At 44.3% G+C, this 22,819-nt stretch overlaps 1 protein-coding gene across 1 annotated transcript in view; it reads left to right on the top strand.

Annotated features, from left to right (window-relative positions):
• The first annotated feature begins 2,686 nt into the window (after positions 1-2,686).
• The window catches only part of skap1 (src kinase associated phosphoprotein 1), a 47,931-nt gene continuing 27,798 nt past the window's right edge, over positions 2,687-22,819 (top strand). The window contains exons 1-4 of the mRNA XM_079493062.1: positions 2,687-2,778; positions 3,983-4,088; positions 4,873-4,898; positions 5,299-5,415. Of these exons, the coding sequence (XP_079349188.1) occupies positions 2,739-2,778; positions 3,983-4,088; positions 4,873-4,898; positions 5,299-5,415 (289 nt within the window). The 5' untranslated portion in view covers positions 2,687-2,738. The remainder of the gene's footprint in view (positions 2,779-3,982; positions 4,089-4,872; positions 4,899-5,298; positions 5,416-22,819) is intronic.

The raw sequence follows: 22,819 nt of genomic DNA, 5'->3' as shown, positions 1-22,819 counted from the left end.
AAGACCATTTTCACGTCACGACAGATAGCTGCACGGAATTAAATAGGCCTGGCGGGGTAAACACACAGGTGTTACCAATGATAGGCCTCTACTAATTATGTTTTTATAGTCTACCATTCAGGTCAAAGGGAGGTATTGCATGCTTGAAACTAAAGGCTCGATCTGCTACATTAAATGGAAACAGAGCCATGTGGCTCTGAATGGGACAGAGCCTTAATTAGTATCAGTTACTAACACACCTGTGGGGATCATCAAGGATGTAACCAACTCTTATGGATGTAACATTATTACCCTACTATTTTGTCAATATGGGCATGGCTGCCCGAACAAGGCCTAGTTATGGGCTATATACATGTGTGTGTGTGTTCCCTGGTCTTTGCCAAAACAAATAACCTAGTAGTAGGCAGTAGTAGGCAGTATAGAGGGTATGCGCATGCATAAAGTGAATTGCAGATTGAGTGGCAAAGTGAGTGACAAAGTGAATTTAATGTTGTTTAAAGTAATTTAATGCAATCAAATAGGACTTTTCTGTGTGGATGTATGGGCTGTCAAGGCCAGAAAGTAGTTTTTTGCCACTCAGTAGGCATTCCCGCATAACTTCCTGGTATGATGATGATGTCACATGCATACCCCATATGCTACAGTAGGCTAAACAAGTGGTGTAGGTAGGCCATGTAGCCTAGCCTAAGCCTAGCCTACCATTCAGTTAATATAAGGTGTGAGTAGCCTATATACTTTTTTATGATTTGTACTATATTTATTTTCTGGTTTAAACACACTTCACATACCTGTATATAACAACATCAACATATAACAGCCACAAAGACAAAGACGGAAAAGAAAACGCATAACAAACAAAAAAAGCGAAACAATTTATTTTCACAAAAGCATAGGCTATACAGTAGCCCATGCACCTCAGCCATAATTCCAGACTTCAAGTCCTCCAAAAGTACTATCAAAAGATGCAGCTCACTCAGAGCCGGTGTCATATCTCGTCTCATTTTTCCTCGTCAGAATCTAACTTCCCCACCGGTGTCCCTTGCCTCTCCTCTCACTGATCACGCTACATAATGTAATATATAATTTAATATAAGGTTAATATTTGTACGGCTGTCTGTCTTCAATGTGAGTACCGGGAGTTAGATTCTGACGGGAGTGGAAAAATATGGCTATTTAGTGTACAAATATACATACATTATATATATTATATATTACATTATATATCGTGATCTGTAGCCGGGGACAGTGAGAGGAGAGGCGGGTGTGGAGCGGAATTCCGGATACCGTGGAGCGCTCTGTAGCCGGGGACACCGGTGGGGAGCGCTCTGTAGCCGGGGACAACGCTGGGGAGCGCTCTGTAGCCGGGGACACCGGTGGGGAGCGCTCTGTAGCCGGGGACAACGGTGGGGAGCGCTCTGTAGCCGGGGACAACGCTGGGGAGCGCTCTGTAGCCGGGGACACCGGTGGGGAGCGCTCTGTAGCCGGGGACAACGGTGGGGAGCGCTCTGTAGCCGGGGACAACGGTGGGGAGCGATCTGTAGCCGGGGACACCGGTGGGGAGCGCTCTGTAGCCGGGGACAACGGTGGATTGTCGATAGATTCTGACGGGGAGTGGAAAGATGATCCAACACCTGAAACGACATCAGAATGCCGATACACTTTAAATCGTATTTGTCCATCCTATTAAGCATCCTGCATGACAGTTGATCGTATAGGCGTCCAATTGTCCAAGCGAAGCGTACCAGTGGGTGCAGGTGCAGATGAAGCTTTCCAGTCCTTAACCACCATGCAGCCTCCTAGCTGACAAGGGAGAAACATTCCTCAACGTGGCAGGATCCCCCAGAGTAGCCTATATCTACTTGAAACATGCAGAGGTGAAGATTTGTAGATTTCGTAAGAGGTGCGACACCGTTGTGTGAGGAAGTATAGCCTGCCCTACATCATACTTTATCTACTCATCCATTCTACCAAAACACCTACCTTTATGGTAGCCTGCAGAGACCTTTTTAGGCATTGACTTGGAACAGAACAAAATCCAGTTGCTTCTGTGATTAGTAGTTATTCTCCAACCGCTGCTGTCAGTAGCCTATACTTTTTCTTTTCAAAATTAAAATAATTTTCAAATTATGTCTATGTTTATTTGTAGAGCTATCAATGTTTTGACTCTGTTCATCCTACAGAGGCCAGAGCCTATATGTGGCATGCGCCTGGACCACTAGGCCAGCGCGGGCACCCCTTGTATGTAATGTTTAACCCTCTCTAAACTGAGATGCTGCATCTCAAGGGGCTATCCTCTCAATAAAGTCTGACCAAATTATGACCAACATAACCATTTACAGGCAATTTTCCATGTGTCCTTATTCCTACTGCAGGCACTGTGGTGATACAATATACACTCTGATGACAACTCCGTCAATCAACATTGCCTGTCTGGCATTTGAGACCAAAGCACAGAGGAAGTTGTCATCACTGTCTGCACCTGCTCCACCCCAATTTGTGCAAATCTGCAGACACGTACGCCGGCACTTTTGTTTCAGAACAGTAGGTCACAGATGCACAGGCGCTGTGTACGTTTATCTGCAAGAATGTGCTCCAGGTCGTTGCTATCTTTACCATAGGGCTGTGAGTTTTGAGGTGTATAGTAGGCTACCACAGCACAGCTGAAGAGAGAACTGACGTTCTTGACAGCCTGGCAAGACTGACAGTCAAAGTATTTTTTGTACGGGGCTCAGTTAAGGATGGGGGCAATCTCAGAGGACATCAGGAGGCTTTTGGAGGGTAAGGTCAACTGCTTTTCTAATTCATTCTCTGTAATGCTACAATGTTGTAGGAAGTTTGAAGTGTGTTATTGGAGTAACTACAGAACAACTAGCTGCTGAATTGAAGTGTGTGCGTGTGCGTGTGCGTGTGTGCGTGCGATGCCATGTATGGTGTACACACATACATAACATGTAATATTTACATATGTTCACATCTTTAATTTGTATTCTGAATTACAAATCTTGAAATTTTGACACATAGGCTACTGTTTAGCTCTGCAACATTTTGTCACAAGCTAATGTGTCTGGTTGCCTTTACAATGGAAAACCAGATTTCCATAGATAGTAATCTCATTCACTGAGTCCCACTGCCTAGCATTTACTATATTTGCATTTACTGCCAGGTTGGCAAAATGTGGCTTTATAAGAACACTGGCATCTCTGTGTACTACCTATGTGGAATAAAGACTTTTTATCAGATAAGTGATTTGTTGGACAGGTCCAACATGTTTTGCCTGGTTGTCACATAGAAAAAGGCCTAATTTCGGGTTGGAGTGTTTATTACCCTACTGAAATAGGGTATACTATATAAGTCATACTGTTGTAAGGTTTTGACTTTTGGTCACATGATATGATAATATAATTCTCATGTAATGTTATTTGATCCTATGGTCTCTTATTGTACATCTGGGTGGACTCTATAACTGGCCTTGTTGTTTACCTACAGAATTACAGTCAGTGATGTATGTTTAAATTAAAAGTTGGATGAACTACGAAATGAATGTTTGGCCCGAAAAAATTAAGAAAAACATTATAATAAGTTATATCACACATGCGAGCGAGCGTGCGTGCGTGCGTGCGTGCGTGGAAAGCAAGGAAAGGAAGGAAGCCAAGAAGAAATAATCATGACGCACGCACGCACGCACGCACGCACGCACGCACGCACACACACACACACACACACACACACACACACACACTGCACAACACAATGGTCAACGTATTGTTTTGTTTTACCATTTAAACCCTATATAAACTGGGATCTATATTTGGCCGGTTGGCCCGCTTTCATTTTTCACTCTACGCAATGGGATGCTATGGTTCAAGAGTCTGTTTATTGTGTCAATTTAACTCTGAGAGGGTTGTGTTGTGAGACTGGTCTCCCAGAGTCTCTTGAGTACTGCCATGCTGAGCTGACTGTGTCATCTTCTCGTCTCCCTCAGACTGTGAGCTGTTCGTATCGGACATCCTGCAGGATGAGAACCTCAGTGAACATGCCGGAGAGACACGGGACATCTTGTTGAATAACTTCAGAGTGGTCCACAATCGGTAGGACTTTGACCTCTGGAAGCAGCAGGACTCCACTAGATTAATGTGTCGAGAGAGACAGAAAGAGGCCACATCTGTATTGTTGTGGTATCACTGTTTCATTTTTCCTGATGCCCTTATCCAACACTGCATTATTTATTATTAAAGCCCCAAAACTTTATCCTTAAATGACCTGCGATAAATTACAAATGTATTATTTTGAAAGAGGTCACTCAGTCATCCATGATAATTCATGTAAAGATTGTATTTTCAGCAGAAAATTGGAACATTTGCACCATGCAGTTTGCATTGGTTTGGGTGCATGATTTTAACCACTTTAACCACTCAAAAATAGTCCCAACAATAGTACTAATAGCTGCAGATCTATCTACAGTTTTTACTATTTGAGATCATTCTTGGCTAATTTAAAACAAAATGTATATCGTCAAGAATGCAATACTCTTTGTCCATATCACAAGGACCAAGATTAATGTCAGTTATCAAGATGTGATTCAAGGTGCTTGTCGTGCAGCCATCGAGCAACACAATGTGCTTAATGAAAAGCAGAGCATGTAATGACTTACTCCGGAAGCAACCAGCGCACACGCTGCTGTTTGCACTGCATGATAAAGGGCTGCGTGCTCTTGCCAGAGAAAACGTGTGGTTTAGTGGCCTTTGTTGCAGGAAACCACTGTAGGTATAGCAGCAGGAGAGGCTGAAATTCAAAATGTGTTAAATATTATGTGTGGCTAAAGTGCTAATGTTCAGTGCCACATTTTGATTCACGGCCACTTTCATTTTACAGAAATCCACAGGAATTTCCGGTCCAATGTAAGTAATCACACTCCAAAGTATAATTACTCTTCACATATTATTTACATACACTCTATTTTACTTCAATGTCTGTGTGTGTGTGTGTTTGTGTGTGTGTGTGTGTGTGTGTGTGTGTGTGTGTGTGTGTGTGTGTGTGTGTGTGTGTGTGTGTGTGTGTGTGTGTGTGTGTGTGTGTGTGTGTGTGTGTGTTGGGGGGGTGGTCGGGGGGCGGGCAACGCCGGGCATTGTGTGGTGACAATAGCTTCCTGACCCCAAGATGTTTCACTTTCTCTTTCTCTTTCTCTATCTCTCACACACTCACACATGCACACACACACACACACACACACACACACACACACACACACACACACACACACACACACACACACACACACACACACATGCACACTTTCAGCTGAATCCAGGCAGGAGGACAGTTCTGATGACAACCGTAGTAACAGCCTGGGTCGGTCGGCTCCCTCGGATGACGCCTCACTGGCCTCTGACTGCCAGGACGAAGGAGCGCTTCATTGTGAGTCAGCCACAGGCCTGCTTGTGTGTGAATGAGTGTGTGTTGATGTGTGATGTTTGAGCAACACAGGCTCTTCGTCAGACTTCGGATAAACTGGTTTAATGTCAAAATCCTCAATAAGGTCCTTTCAGATGGGCAGCGTGTGACGCAGACTTTGTCGCCTGCCTGGATCAACGACAGGTCTGCTCCAGGTCACAGGCGTGTGTTGTCGCCCCTCAACTTCAATGCGCGTACAAAAAAACCCCCTGCAGGCCTCTCATTGAAAATGAATTACTAGGGCACAGTGTCGGTAGTGCTGTCGCCTCACAGCTAGAAGGTCCTGGGTTCAATTCCCCCGGGGGACGCTGTGGGTGCTGGGGGCGTGCTCCCTCCTCCGCGTCATCAGTGCCCATACCCGAGGCGGGGTTGGTGAAAGGGCCCTTCTGTGTGGAGTTTGCATGTTCTCCCCGTGTCTCCTAGGGTAGGTACCCTCACAAAAACATGCAGTAATCCTGGTCTCTATAACTCCCCCTGGCCAGCCGGGGCGCCTGATGGAGGGGAAAGGAACTGGTCGGAATAACGTGTTCCTTCTTCCACGTGCTACATCCGGCCGGGTGTAGCAAATTCCCCCTTGTCAGGTGGGAATTTGGCATAGAAGGAAGCATGAGGTCAGTCCGCTGCCCCCCATGTTGGCAGAGGAAGTGTAGCGCCCAGGAGTACATTAGATAATTGACACTGGGTGAAAAAATGGGTTGCAAAATCGGGGGATCATTTTTTTTTTTCATAAAAAAAGAAAATGAATTACTAGGCGCATTAATCGATAAACCACTTTCAGTTTGGTTTCCCTACTTTGGCCATGTCATTATTGTCGAAAAGAAACAATTCAAATGCTTTCTAAAGTAAAAACAAACAAAAAAAAAAGCTTGTATATCGGCTATTTTACCTCATTTTTTGTGTGTGAAGTGACATGTTTGCCAAATGGGTAATTATTTTAAAGAGGAAACAGAGCTGTTTCCAGAGGAAATGTGAGGGTGATGTAGGGGGAAGTTGTGCTCTCACTAGCATGTTATGTAGGCTAGGAAGTGTCTTGTATTCCACAGGAGGGGGCTTAGAAAGACTGGATCCGTATTGACAATATGCCAATGTTCTTTGATTACATTCTGTCCTTGGATACATTCTGAATGGCACAAACCACTGTGTTCTGTTCCTGTCGGAGTAGTTGATATGTATTCAGTTTGTGACAGGGTGGAGAAATGTGATGAAGCATTGTTAATACAAGACACTTATAACCTCTTTGTCTGAAGCGATTTTCAAGCACTTTTGTTTGGGTGTTGATGCCTTCATTAGAGGTGCAGTGCAGCTCTGTCCGAAGGAGCTATTTTTTTCTTTTTTTGAGTGCCAGTGGATATGACGATTGACCATGGAGAAGAGAGTTTCTCTCCATTGGTTTAGAGCAGGGATGGAATGCAACTTTGACAATGGAGAAGGCCACTATATTTCCACACTCACTCCAGAGGGCCTCATTGCATATTTATATTGCTGTGGTAGCAATGCGACACGTTTTGAGCTTGTGGATCAGCTATTTTTGCTATATTTGAATTTGAATTTTTTTTTTAAAGTTCAAATGCCTTTCAAATGCCTTTAATTATAGTTATGTTAACTTTATGAACTATAGGTACAAATACATTGGACATAAAAAAAGACAATAATTAACTAATTTAGACTGAAGTAATTAACGCGGGTCATGTTTGCATGTTTGGAATTATAACAGCTGAAATCAATAATATGCGATATTAACCTGAGGGCCACATTAAGTGAATGTGGGCCCGCATGTGGCCCCCGGGACGCGAGTTGCCCATGTACAGTATGGTTTAGAGTTGGGCTTCTCTGGACTGCATGTTGTTTTCTTATCGGTACGTCTAATAATGAGTACATTGTATTTGCTTCAGATGACACAGTGAACTGCAGGAATACAGGTGTTTGTTTTTAGAGTTCATAAACACACTAGCTGAGGAGAGGGGATACCGGGGACTCTGTGGCAGTAGGATAACGACACAGTGGTTACACCCACTGTGTTCTTGATGGTAGTTCTGTCATGGCACACTTAAGCCTGACGTATACTTTCACGTGCAACAAACAAGCGATCTGCATGCTCACAACGCGTCCCAGCGTGACAGGAAGACGACCTTCCTGTTGTGAGCTTGTAAATATTAGGCTCTTTTCAGGTGCATTACTCTGGCACGCAACAAAGTATAAAACAGTCTTTACAACCTCAACAAGCTGGGCAGAAGACACTGGTGCACAGCAAAAACAACAACAACAATGCAACCGTTGAGTCTCCGGTCTTGTCTATACAGGATGAAGAAAACATCTTCTATCTACCTCTTGCAGTATGAATTGCGCGCGTGCATGCGTGCGTGCGTGCATGCGTGCGTGTGCATGCATGCGTGTGTGTCTGTGAATAAAGATGAGATGAAATCCCCTCATTATCTGAAAAAAAGAACAATATGTTACAGTAGCAAACAAGAGTACGTGTTACAAACTCAGAGTGTATGTTTCTTTACACTTGAGAGTGCATGTTTCTTTATCTTTACACTCTCAACACACAGGTGTGCCTTTGAATTGGTGGCATTGGTTTGCACCTCATCAGTGCAGCGCTAGTGTTGTTCGTTTGTTTGTTGCTGGTAAACCCGGTTTGCCAGGGACAGTAGAATGGGTCTTATAGTCCGGGGGCTTAGTGAAAGGATAGTGCAATTGCGGATAAAAGCGTAATTTTTTGCATGATGGTTCGTTATGGTCAGTTATTGAATTTTAGCCTAGGAGCCCTTGTCAAATATCTATTTTAAATATCAAATTGCAAGACATTATTATCAATGCAATATGTGAAATATGTGAAAATCCGCCTAGTATTTTTCAGACTATATACATCATAAAATGATCAGATTATTTCCAAATGTGATAAAGTTGACTTATTTTGACATTATTAAAGTCACAGAACATGAAATATCATCAATAACACCTTTATTGCATTGAAGAATACATACAAATGAACTATAACTCGACCGGCCATCGGACGGTCTCGCGCCACACCATCCAGGTGGCCAGTTGTCCGGGTGGCCACTTGTGCAGGGTGCCCACTTGTTCAGTCAGACTACATTTTGGGTGCGGTACTGAACCATACTGTACTGTACTGTACTGTACTGTACTGTACTGTACTGTACTGTACTGTACTGTACTGTACTGTACTGTACTGCAATGTACCATACTGTATGTTACTGTAGCTTACTGTACCGTACTGTATGTTACTGTACCGTACTGTACCAGACTGTACGTTACCGTATCGTACCATACTGTACCATACTGTGCTGCTGTGTGTGCGCGTGTACGTGTGCGTGTGTGTGTGTGTGTGTGTGTGAAGTGAAAAGGGGAGGGGTCAGTGAATGTGGAAATTGTGATATAATTTGCGTCACAGCAAAATGTTGCACAATAACAGTATGGCACACAAAAGCAATATTTGTACAATACATATGACAGGTGAGCGGAGGCAATGTAGTGCAGATGGATTCCTGTGGCATGTAGAATTTGTTTGTGCTTCTTCTGTCGTATATGTCCTTAGACCTTCAGCTCCATTGCAGCAAGCCAGTCCAGTGTGTCATTGTCTAGGTCAATTAAGCCTTGATCACTATTTGGTGGCCGGTATGTGGGGCAGCTGGTCAGCACGTGTTCCACAGTCTGTAATGGATCCCCACATTCTCAGTGGGCACTGTCTGTGAGACCCCACTTCTGCATGGATGCACCAAAGCGTCCCACACCCGTCCTCAGGCAGTTGAGGGTTGTCCACTCCCTGCGGGGGAGGCGCTGGCCAGGAACATCTGTGAGATCCTCGATGTAGTAGTGAAGCCTGGAAGGATCTGCTGCCTTCCACTGGTCCCTCCATCTTGCCTTCACCCAGGAAGCCTTGGAGGTGTCGGCTGGTGTTGTGCCGAGCAGTTCCTGGGCCTGTGTGGCAAAGGGCCGCCGGGACTTGAGATGCGTACGATGTGGTGTCTCCGTGACGACCTTGTGGAGGAGGTGAGATTTGCTCAACTGTGCCTTCCGAGTGAGGGACAGTGTGGCTGCTTCTCGCCTGACCTCTGCTGGGGCGATTCCAGGCTGAGGCACAGTATTCAGCGGCAGGGAAAACTAGGGCCTCGGTGGAGTGTCTTTGTGGTGACTCCCCACGTGGTGCCAGCTAGATGCTGTATCAGTGCGGCACAGGCTTTCCCTTAACACTGTCCAGGTGTTGTTTAAAGGACAGTGTTCTGTCGAGCTTCACTCCATGTATGTCGGTGAGGACTGGGACTGTAGCCGGGCACCGTCGACCATGATGTTGATTTGGCGAGTTGCTTCCCTTTTGTAGAGGTGGAACATTGTTGCTACAGTCTTCTCAACACTGAGCTTGAGGCGGCAGTCCTTCAGGTATGAAGAAAGGGTGTTCATGTCCTCCGAGAGGCTTTCCCCTATACTGCTTCCCAGGATGGCTTGCTGAGCAGAATTGCCAAGTTTCATAGGAGAAGCCGGACGTATAAATATATTGGTTTGCTCCCCCTTTCCATTATAGTACAAGGATATGCATCATAGTGTGAAACATGTTATAGAGCTGTGCTTTCTGCCTAGCTGTCACAATTGCATTTGCAAAGTGGGGAACAGTCCAAATTTGTATTACTGCATTTTCAGGTACTACACTACAGTCACCTTTACAGGTGCATCTGATCAGCTCTCTGCAAGCTCTGGAAACCTCTGGAATGGTCAGCCAAACTGGCACCCATGACCCTTCTTCCTTAACCCACCCATAGTTCTGTGGAGAAGGAATCACTTGGTGGCTTCGTGTGCTGGTGGCCCAGATGCCCGCTTGGTAGACTGCAATAGCCTAGGGGAACCCAAATCTCGAGCCCTGCCTATGTTTCACGCATATTCCGGTTGTGACACAACATATGCCTTAATAGCCGGGGAGCCAGTCACCCAAAATTTGAGAGGACCTGTGATGTCATAACATACTTTTTATTTGTGTTTTTTTTCTATTCATTTGGTCAGAGCAGACCTCTCATTCTGTGTTCCATAATGACCAAGTTAATAGAAAAAACACAAATAAAAAGTATGTCATGACATCACAGGTTCATCTCTATTCCCGCTCCCCGGCTATTAATGGAAAGGGTAAGAGGTCAGCTTGGCGGACCTGGCAAGCCTATGATGCTGCCTGCGACAAAAACATTCGTCAATCTGGCAAAGCATCCCTTCCAGCAACTAGATGTTGACTGCCAGCACTTCCGGGAGCTTGAAAGACTGACAGTAATTTTGTACGACAAATCCAGTCCTTTGAGCTCCATCAACGAAAAAAGAAAATAACTCTTCTGTGAACAAAATCGAACGATAGAGAAATTACCTCCCGCCCAGGGTGCACTCACATGTGAAACGGGCAGTCTACCAAGCAGGCATCTGGGCCACCAGCACACAAAGCCATCAAATGATTCCTTCTCCACAAAACTATCGGCCAAGGAAGAAGGGTCATGGGTGCTAGTTTACTGACCATTCCAAAGGTTTCCAGAGCTTGCAGAGAGCTGATCAGATGCACCTGTAAAGGTGATGTATACCTGCCAATGCAGCGATGCAAATTTTGACTGTTCCCCACTTTGCAAATGCAATTGTGACAGCTAGGCAGAATGCGCACAGCTCTATAACATGTTTCGCACTATGATGCATATTCATTTGTATTCTTCATTGCAATAAAGGTGTTATTGATGATATTTCATGTTCTGTGACTTTAATAATGTCAAAATAAGTCAACTTTATCACATTTGGAAGTAATCTGATCATTTTATGATGTATATAGTCTGAAAAATACTAGGCGGATTTTCACATATTTCACAAATTTCATTGATATTGATAGTCTTGCAATTTGATATTTAAAATAGATATTTGACAAGGGCTCCTAGGCTAAAATCCTTTAGCATGACATAAAGAAGCCTCATACAAAATTTGGCGCTTTTATCCGCAAGTGCACTATTCTCCTAAAAAAGTGCACTAAGCCTCTGGACTATTATAGATAGATAGATACATAGATATTATATAAGCTATAGGTGTATACCGTCTGTGACCTCGGGGGCTATGGGTTGTGTTTCTGTTGTGAAGATCGTGGTATGTCAGGAAGAGGGAGAGGGAAAGGTGGAGGGTGGAGTCCCACACCCGCAAGGGGGGGGGGGGGGGGGGGGGGGGGGGGGGGTACATCGATGTCACCGGAGACTCTGTGGTGGTGGTGTAGGATAACTACACAGTGGCATTAATTTAACACCCACTGTGTTCTTTATGGTAGTTCTTATTTAAAAAATGAAAAAGAAAAATGTGAAACTTGCAAATCTACATGATCACAAACAATGTGTTGTGTGGTGATGCGACACATGGCCAGCTTGTTGACTGCCTATTTGTCATTATGACAAAGTGTCTATAGGGATTAATGGTTGAATTAAGATCTGACCATATGGAGAACTGTTGCTGCGTTGGCAGCGTAACTCGGTCAGCACTGTGACACTGTGACATCAGCGACTCCTCCGTCTCTCGCCGCCTCCTCCTAGGAGGTGGTTGGCAGGTAGTTTTTGGCCAAGACACCTCGGAGGCAGAGTCTGCTGTTCCCAGAGAGGACTGATCGGTGACCTAGAGCTCCCTCTAGTGGTGAGACCTCAGCTCTATAGTAATGACCCCCCATCCAAGCCCAGAGCAGTGTGTGTGTTGGCTGAGGCACAGAGCCAGCCCACACAGAGAGAAGGCTGTGTAGCTGCAGGCTAATGATGTGATTGATTGACCCAAACCCCCTCTATCCTTTCACAACCGGGTTTGAAATACAACACTGTACCTGAGGGGCCATGTGTGTTCCATCCCTCTCCCCCTTTATCAATCTTTCCCTCTATCTTCCTTTCTCTGACTTACCCTCCCTCCCTCTCACCCACCCTGCACACTTTTCTTTTTTTCTTTTCTTTTTTTGTATGTCCGACTATCTGCGACAGTTAATAGCCCATGACTTGACTTTGCTATAGGTTGGCATTATTGATTCAGGTGCCCCGGGTGCCCATCTTTACCTAGGCCTATAGCTACCGTTTCCAGTTGTCTCACCATAGGCATAGGCACCACTAAAAACCTTGTGAAGTGTTCCATCGTAATATAATATTGCGGTTTGCAGTAATCTTGTGGCACTGAGAGCTGATGCCAGGTGGACGTCATCAAAGAATTTCCCTTATCTGGAACAGGCCCTAATGAACTGCTTCATCACCCGCCCACACAAAGAGTCTCCATGAATCTAAAGAATATGGCAGATGAAAGACAGAAAATAAGTCATATATATCTAATAATTTATTTATTTTTTAGAATTATTAAACTGTTTTTATTAGCACCACTTTATCCCTGCCGTTACATTTGGGCACATCATTATACTGTAGGTGAAAACAAATTGAACTTTTTTCAAATTAAATTAATAATAAATATGGCTTAAGTGCTAAATGAATTCTAGAAACTATGTTTTAATGCTACGGTCCTTTAGAAAAAATAATAATAATTCAAGCAATGAAAAGTAGAATTCATTGTAATGCTGGAGTATATGAAAGCTACAGTGTACAAATACATACATTGTGTATCATAAGGCAATACTGATAAAAATGCTTGCCTCAATATTTCCATTGAATATCATTTGGAATTAGACCGTCAGCCATATCTGCCTTCCACCAAAAGACGAATCCCTCCCTATATTCTATTTCCATATTCAATATTCAATGCATTTCCTTTTCCAAGGGAAGTTAACACCTTACGTTGCGATTTCATCCGTGGTGACCACGTGGACGCACCAATGGGCTGTGTCCTCACCAAGGGGCAAGTGGAGTTCATAGTTCAATTTCTGTTCACTGCAAACTGAAAGGGAAGGCAACACATTTCCACTGGGCGGTCCGTTGCAGAGGAGGAGGGTGTGCAGCATGGGAAATAATGACACGGCCACCTAATGAAATCAGTGGCATTTTAGGAGGAACAATTATCCATGGCTTGTGGTTCGGGTTTTATTCAATTTCCCCCCGCGAATGTTAGCTGAAAATGACAAAGCAAGAATCATCAGGAAGCCAACGGTGAACCGCTTATGCTTAATTTATTCTCCACTGGACACGTGGTGAGCTTGTAGATCAGCTATTTTCACAGGACGACAGAGTGAACTCTAAATCAGGGCTTAATTTGGAAAACCTGCTGCTTCTTCTTATTGCCTTACTTACACTGTTATATAGGGACATACATTTCCTATTTATCCACATATATGCACATATATGAACCTGAATATGTCTTATATATGCAGCATAGGCTATATTCTGCATATACTTCCCATATATTGGCATAATATGTTAATATATTTAAAATAAAACCATAGACCACCATTAGCCTTTTCATGTCGCGCACCCCCTAGAAGGTTCTCGCGCACCACAAGGGGTTTGGGAACCACTTACAGAATCGCTGTATAAGGTAACGAGGAGAAAGCAAATATACACACAGATGTACTTTGGTTTATCATCTCTAATTGTGTGTCCCTCCCCCCCAGCTCTACTCTACTGTACACAATAGAGACTTTGTGACTCGGAGGAGGAGGTATTATCTGCGGTAATCGACTTGCTGCCTGGGCTCCCTCTGCCCTCTGTTCTCTAAGCTGAGAGTTGAGTGAATGACCGAGCGAGTGTGAAGTCGATGGCTGCTTCTTACACGCAGGAGGAGCCTGTGCCGTTTCATTAGATGGAGGTGGCCTGTTGTCTCCAGTGGACTGGGTGACACCAGATTTGTAATGGCTGACAGGAACAGATGGAGCCTCCATTGTTAGCCCGGGTGTCTGCATGCTAATGTGAACTGAGTTTCACCCGCCGACCGTACCGGTGACCTGACCGCGAGCCTGCAGCCTCCTCAACCCAGTCCTGTCTGCCCCCTTCACCACCTCTCTCTCACTCTCCCTCACTCTCTCTCCCTCTCTCTCTCTCTCTCTCTCTCTCTCTCTCTTTCCTGTTCAGGAAACATGCACAAATACATGCTTGTGCACAGATTCTCCAACCTTAACTCTCACATGCACACGCACGCTCGCACACGCACACACACACACACACACACACACACACACACACACACACACACACACACACACACACACACACACACACACACACACACACACACACACACACACACACACACACACACACACACACACACACACACACACACAGATGTGAGCTGGAAGGGTCACATGTACAAAGTCAAATTGCACATGTAATGTTTGTTTCCGCTGCACTGGACTGTCGGGGATGTGTGTTGGATGCATCTCGTATCATTGTGTGCACAGCCGATCTGATGAAGTAGTTGGTGGTCATGGTATCAAGGGTATCAGCATGTGCTTAGGCAGATTCAACACGCGTATATGTCAACTTGTCAAGTATAGGTCAAGCAGATAAATGTCAGTCCTATCATCATCTAATCATGATAGGATGTGTGCCTGATGTTGGGGATGAGTGTTTGAATGTTGGGGATGAGTTTTTTTTTAATGTTTTTATTTTATTTTATATATATATTTTTATATGGAGGGGGGGGGGGGGGGACAGACAGTAGGCTGACAGGAAATGGGGAGAGAGATAGGGGGGTGACATGCAGTAAAGGCCGTCGGGATCAGGAGTCGAACCCGCGGCACACTGAGTGTCGATGAGTGTTGGATGTTGGGGATGAGTGTTGGATGTTGGGGATGAGTGTTGGAAGTCGGGGATGAGTGTTGGATGTCGGGGATGAGTGTTGGATGTGGGGGATGAGTGTTGGATGTTGGGGATGAGTGTTGGATGAGTGTTGGATGAGTGTTGGATGTTGGGGATGAGTGTTGGATGTCGGGGATGAGTGTTGGATGTTGGGGATGAGTGTTGGAAGTCGGGGATGAGTGTTGGATGTTGGGGATGAGTGTTGGATGTTGGGGATGAGTGTTGGAAGTCGGGGATGAGTGTTGGATGTTGGGGATGAGTGTTGGATGTCGGGGATGAGTGTTGGATGTTAGGGATGAGTGTTGGATGTTGGGGATGAGTGTTGGATGTTGGGGATGAGTGTTGGAAGTCGGGGATGAGTGTTGGATGTTGGGGATGAGTGTTGGATGTTAGGGATGAGTGTTGGATGTTGGGGATGAGTGTTGGATGGTGGGGATGAGTGTTGGATGTTGGGGATGAGTGTTGGAAGTCGGGGATGAGTGTTGGATGTCGGGGATGAGTGTTGGATGTTGGGGATGAGTGTTGGAAGTCGGGGATGAGTGTTGGAAGTCGGGGATGAGTGTTGGATGTTGGGGATGAGTGTTGGATGTTGGGGATGAGTGTTGGATGTTGGGGATGAGTGTTGGAAGTCGGGGATGAGTGTTGGAAGGAATATGTTGGATGTCGGATGTCGGGGATGAGTGTTGGAAGTCGGGGATGAGTGTTGGAAGTCGGGGATGAGTGTTGGATGTCGGGGATGTGTGCTGCAGTGATGACAGAGCCCCACAGGAAGGGCATCAGATCACACAGTGAAGTTTTCAGTAGACGGTACGTTTCCCAATTCCCACCTCTATGTTGCAGTCATAATTATACGGTTCATGCTATACAGTATTTACTTTATATGCTGTGCTAAGTGAGGACAAAGGCCTGAAATAATACATTTTTCATATTCCAAAAAGCATGTAATTTCTCACGACCTATGCCGCATCAAAGTCTCTTTATTTGTATATGATTGCTGTCTTTGTATTGATCCGTTTTGATCGATCTGATCAGACGTGCCCGTGGTGATCATTTCGTTTTTCGCTACAGGCCCAGGGATGGAGGGAAGGTTGGAGGGAGGGAGGGAGCGAGGGATGGATGGATGGATGGATGGCGGTGGGGAGGGGTTGGAAAAAAGGGAGAGTGTGCCTTCTGTCTGTGCTGGCACTATTTCCTAAGCCAATTACTGGCAATAGAATGCAATAGGATAACCAATTTGAAGTGATGTCTCGCTGTTGCCAATTTCTCATTTGAATATGAGGGAGCAATACACTGCATGGAACATTATTACGCCGTGCCTGTAAATAGAATATTAAATCTAAAATTCAAGCGTTGCGGCTGAACCTTGAGAAACCTTTCCCCAGCGCAGTGCTTTTTGAAGGGTATATTGGCATTTTGTTTACAATGTTACACGAGCCTCAGTCATCCCGAAACGTGGAGCTTGGATTAGTGACTACAAACATGGGATGAATGCATAATGTACGATTTGTACGTCCTGAACCGGTGCAATACTGTGAGGGAGAAAAAACTAATACCTGCACAACTGAATTGATGTTTCCATAGTAGTTTAATCAACTACGTTTTGACCTCAGCTGTTCTTCATCAGGCGCACATTGTCTTAGCTAACGCAGCATCAATCCTGTACGTGTGCTCTTTCTTTTCATTTATTTTTTCCCCCTTCTTTCATTGTCTGGCCTTTTGCATCAAGCACCTGGTCTGTATCTTTGGCTAGAAGAGCTACACCGTGTCTTCACTGCATGCTCTCTCTCTCAGCCAGTGGCCATGATGTCCACCCTGTGAACTCGTGACCCCTGACCCCTGGGCTCGGCCAAGATGCGACCCGTCTGAGCCCTGTCCAGAGTCGTCTGAATGATTGACCCAAGCTGTCACAGCGGGGCCCAATCAATCACAAAGTTTCTTTGGACTTGGAGATAGCCATCTATACTGTATCCATCCATCACCATCTCTGCCTGAAGATTTCTTTTCTCTTTTTTTTTGCTCGGCACACTCATTGGCGTATGGATTTCGTGACATTTTGATAGCGGCGGCGGGGCTCGTTTGGCGAGGAAGCGTGGAATATGTTAATGACAACCCCCCCTCCCCTCCCCGCTCTTCCTCGTTCTCCTTCACTCTCCTTCCCCTGCCTCCCTCTCTGCCTCTGTGCGTTTGTGGAGACACACACATTACGAGGCAGGAGCAGGCTCTGTGCATCGCTGCGACTGCTTGCCATCAGGGTTCAAAAGTTCACACTATTCCCCCAGGGCTACTGTGCTCCTGCAGATGCTGATAGTCTTTTCTCCCTCCCTCCCTCTCTCTCTCCCTCCCTCCCTCTCTCTCTCCCTCCCTCCCTCCCTCCGCGCTCTCTCTCCTTCTCCGCTGTTTACACTATTAATCTTGTACACTCTCTCTCACACACTCACTCACACTGCCCGGCAAAGAGAGGGCGGCTTGAAGGGGGGATTTGGACGTATTTAACCGAAGGGCATCCATCACTCTGCTCTGCGACGTCCCCCCCCCCCCCTCACACACACACACACACACACACACACACACACACACACACACACACACACACACACACACACACACACACACACACACACACACACACACACCACAGGCCGTGCCACATCGCCTACCCTGCATCCTCCTGTCGTAAGCCCTCTGATACGGACCCCAACCTCATTTCGCTTTTGTTTTATCATTTGCATTGCATATATAATTACATCCCTCTCTTTGCCTCTGGGGCGAGAGCCACATGTTGAAACATATAGGGTGGGGGGATGAGAGGAGGGGAGGCTCAGGCAAAGAGGGGGGAATGTGCAGTAGTCCATCTGTAACGCAGCACACATAGGCTGCATGCAGAGTGCAGTGCTGGGCCAGGGTGGGTCCTAATCTCCCCCAGAGCTGTCAATGTCACAGACAAATAGCAAAACTATCAGATGCGGCGGGTTCACCCAGAGGTTAGCGTTCCCAGGTACCTCCTGCATTCACACACACACCACCCCCTTTTTCCCTCTCCCTCTCTCTCTCTGTCTCCCTCTCTCTTTCTCTCTCTGTCTCTCTCCTCTGTCTCTCCTCTCTCTCACTCTCTCCCTCTCTCTCTCTCTCTCCCTCTCTCTCTGTCTCTCTCCTCTCTCTCTCTCTCTCTCTCTCTCTCTCTCTCTCTCTCTCTCTCTCTCTCTCTCTCTCTCTCTCTCTCTCCCTCTCCCTCTTGCCTTGCAAATGAGAATTTGATTTTGCTCTCCACTGGAATCCATTTCTGGAGATGAATGAAGTTTCGATGCCAGGCCCAGGTGGCCCCGCTGATTTCTTAGGGAAATAAATGGAGATGGGAGAGATGTGTTGGCCTGTACACAGACAGTGACAGGACGGCTCCCAATACCTCTGGGAAGCCTGTGTTTAATTGTTGCTGTAATGTAGCACTTTAAGCGCATTAACATGCCCTTGTGGAGTTATTCGAGGGTGTTGAGGATGCATCCCTCTTTTAGGGATCCCCGTGCTGCTGTAAAAAAAAAAGAACAGCACCCTGTGTTCGAGTGTGTGTGTGTGTGTGTGTGTGTGTGTGCGAGCACGCCTGCGTGTGTGCGCGCGTGTGTGTGTGTGCGTGTGTAAGAGTGTGTGCGAGTGTGTGCCAAGTGGGACAGAGTGGCTGTGTGCCTGTGTAGTGTGTACTGTTGAAAAGATTGCTTATCTACAATGGAAATTATTACCAATGATTTATGGTGACCTGTGTTGTAAGTTAGCTTATCTCAAGGAAATGGGAATCACTTTGTATGGAAAAGAGCTGTGTGTGGACGATGTCTGTGGAACACATTGTATCTGTTTGTGGACGGCAGCCTGTGTAGAACACAACCGTGTGTGGATTGGAACTTTATGCTCATGTGGTGTGGAACTGGAACAGTGGTTCCCAAACTTTTTAGCTCAAGACCCAAAAGACACATTTGGTGTCGCCCCCCGCTTATTTAAGGAATTATACATTTGAATTAAATTCTTTAAAAAAGAAAATGCTTGAAATAGTTTTTAATTCATGGACATTTTTTGAACGGCTGAACATGTTTTGGAAAATCTTTTGAGAAAACAATAATAGAAAACGAAAAGTAGGAAATGAAAAATAAAGGGATGTTTGCTCGGGTTCGCGACGACCCACACATGGGAAACGGTGGTGTAGAACCCATTGTGTCTGTAACTTTATGTTCAGAGATGTCTGTATAGAACACATTAGTGTCTGTAATTTTATGTTCATTGATGTGAAGATGTCTGTGTAGAATACATTAGTGTCTGTATAACGGTAAGCCTGATTTACTGTATACATGACGCGTTGTCAAGTGTCAAAAATAGCTGATCTGTAAGCTCACAACACGTCGTGGATGCGACACACTGTGAGCTTATAGATCTGCTATACAACTTTGTACAACAGAACGACTATTTATGTTTTATGTGGTGCTTCATCCTCTCCTTGAGTGAAAGTGCAAAATGCTCAAAAGAAAAATCTATTTTAATAAGCATCATCATTGTCGCGCACATCAAGATTTATTGCACTCAATTTTAGAAAAATAAATAAATACAATTGTAAATTAAATATATATTTGTTTGGTCAAGGTAATTTAGTAAACGTTTGTTTTGTATTATTTATTGATTGATTTTTGCAGTAAGAGTAATTAATGACAAATATAATATACACAGTTATTTCAAAACTGCTACACGTATTACCGGTTACAGTGAATGTGAAATTAACGAAATACAAAAAAAGCACTCTATGTAACTCTTATTGTTTTGCAATTTATTCAATTCAGTGATGAATTTATTTCTTTTTTCATAGATCAGTAAATTATTTTATTAGTGTTTCGTACAATTCAGATAACCTCTTTGGTGTGCTGCTGACAATAACTTATAACGTTATTTTATAAATTAAATATAGTGAAATGGCGCACATCCAACTCAAATTTATTTGTTTTGTGTTTTGTTTTTCGACATTCTTAATTACTGCTAATTAATGCAACATAAAAAAAAAAAAAGAAATTAGTTGTTTAATATTATGAATGATCAATTTTCGTTGTAATTACAAAAGTTTGGCCTGAAAATGTGGACTAAATGTACACATTTGTTAAACTATTCTAACTGTAGGCTTTGTAATGCTGTAGAAATGATCACTGATACAAAACTCTGTTCTGTTTTCTATTATTATTCTATTTGATAAAATATATCACAACATTATTCTAGATTGGTGAGTGTTTGATTAAAATTTAGTGATTTATACATTTAATTATCAATAACAATAATTCCAAAGTCATTTAGTGTATAATTGTATCACATTTGAGAAGAAATAAGTAAATAATGTCATTAGTTGATAGCTTTGCGAACAATAATTATCAGTTGCTTTGAATTATTCTTTTACATTATTACTTTTTCCTGCATGGAGGCATTTGTGAAAAATCTATATTGTTGCATATCTTTATTTGTTTGTGACCAAGCCACCACAAAAACAAATGATTTTGCGCTGCATGGTATCTGATTTTCTTTTAAAGTAACAGAAACGATTATTCCATAGCACCTGTTGCCACTGCAACAAGAGATTGATATCAGTAAGTCCCTTTATTTTAGAGAAATAGAATCATATTGTTGTCTATTGGCACAATCCATAACAACGGACGTCTTTTCCAAATACCTGTGGTTTTATAAATAGGCAATACACACAAGCAATGATTTAGAATTGCAATAACAGGCCGGCGCTGAACATATTTACTTACCATTATTGCTCAAATTATATTTAGGGTGTTTTAGTGGCTATGTTAAGAGCATCTAAACTTGCAGTAACTGTACGTTTCGAGGTTTAGTGTTGATTTTCTTCACAGTGAGTTCCCCCCCCAAGGCTCTCTCGTTGACTGCTTGATATCACGTTTAGGACGCACTGGCTCTCCTGTGGGCCCGCACTTCTCCATTGTTGGTATTTATATTCCTACTCAAGTTCTTTTTTTTCTTTCCCCCGTCCGTGTCAGTGAAGCAGCTGAAAACCGTCCCCTGCGATTAGAGGATCATTGTATCTGCAGTTAAGCATTTGAATAGTGGTAGTAAATCTACAAAAGGGAAATTCAGGGTCGCTGTAGACACTGCTTATGGCTGCCCAGGGGGAAACCGATGTCACACAGTAAATTTAGCCCCTTAGTCTCTGTGCAATGGTCGGCCTATGATGTTGGAACGTATATAGGAACTCAATTGTGCATATAGGCCAGGATGACTTGACATATATTTTTGCGTAGCAGCAATGAAAACATAGCTTCAGTGTTGATTTCGTCGACTACAAACTAAGACGAAAAATGTTCGTCGACTACCTTTTTCCACTGACGAAAACGAAATGGCAACTAAATGAAAACTAGGCTATGATGACTCAAACTAAGACTAAATATACAATATAAAATATACAATTTCATCAACAAATAAAAACGACTAAAATGTTAGGAAGGGACTAGTGGACAAGAGATCCAGTATAAGTCATTTTACACTTGGTTGCATGCTGAAAATAGTCGATTGCGACACGTTGTGAGCTTGTAGATCGGCTATTTTCAGCAAGTGTAAAAACAGCCATTACGGCATCAAGGCCCGCCAAAATACATTCTAGTCGACTAAATCAACTGTCGACTAAAATCTTGTGATATTTAGTCGACTAAAACTAGACTAACACTAAAACATTCCAGGTGACTAAAATGTGACTAAATGAATGACTAAAACTAAAATCAAAATTTGCTGCCAAAACCAACACTGGTAGCAGCAATGAAAACATAGCTTGCCCTCCTCCCCCCTCCTCCCCCCTCCTCCCCCCTCCTCCCCGCTCCGCTGACCAACACTGGGAACCATCCTGGGAACACGACACAACTGTGCAAATACAACTACATTTCTTTGACGAATTAATTGGCATCAACGTTGCCATCATCACAAAGTATTCCAAAGGCTGCATGCCTCTGAGAGAATTCTTCATATTAGTCTGTTTATATAAGTTAAATTGTCCCCTCTGCGAGGTACTCAGCCTTGTTTTGTAACCTCATCGACATCCCTCCCCCCCCCCCCCCAAAAAAAAGAAGAAGGAAAAGAAAAAGATTCCATAACCCATTAAACGTTAATGGATGCCACACACGCATCATGCATGCTGCCATAATGTGCTGTATGCCTTTCTTTCTTTTCTTTTTTTTTTTACTCAAACGCATGCATTACAGAGCTTCTATACGCAGTTTATGTATCGATGACTGAAGTCCTAATCAAATCAGGGGGGAGGAGTGGAGGGCAGGGAAGACATTTAGTCCTTAACCTCAGTGGCTCTCGGTCTCTCTCCTCCCTCCTCTGATGGCTGGGCTCGCTGGAGGGACACACAGCAAAAGGCCCTCCTGCTGTAATGAGGAAAAATGTATCAATTTAGCCCCGGCCTGCGTGCAGATTGAGCGCCGGGTGGGTGAAGGTGCACTGAGTGGATCCTTTTTCCTAATCAAGGACAGTATCTGGAGAGGACTGCGGTGCCGCTCGCCTCTCCTCTGTCTCCAGAATCAGCAGCATTCCTTCCCCGTATCCCCCCACCCTCCCCTCCCACTCTCCCCCAGGGCCGGGGGGAGCCTCTCTGCCTTCTGTTT

The sequence above is a fragment of the Electrona antarctica genome (genome assembly GCF_951216825.1).
Source record: "Electrona antarctica genome assembly, chromosome: 22".
NCBI lineage: Eukaryota > Metazoa > Chordata > Actinopteri > Myctophiformes > Myctophidae > Electrona > Electrona antarctica.
The sequence above is the reverse complement of the archived record's forward strand: the minus strand, read 5'-3'. Positions and strand labels throughout refer to the sequence as shown.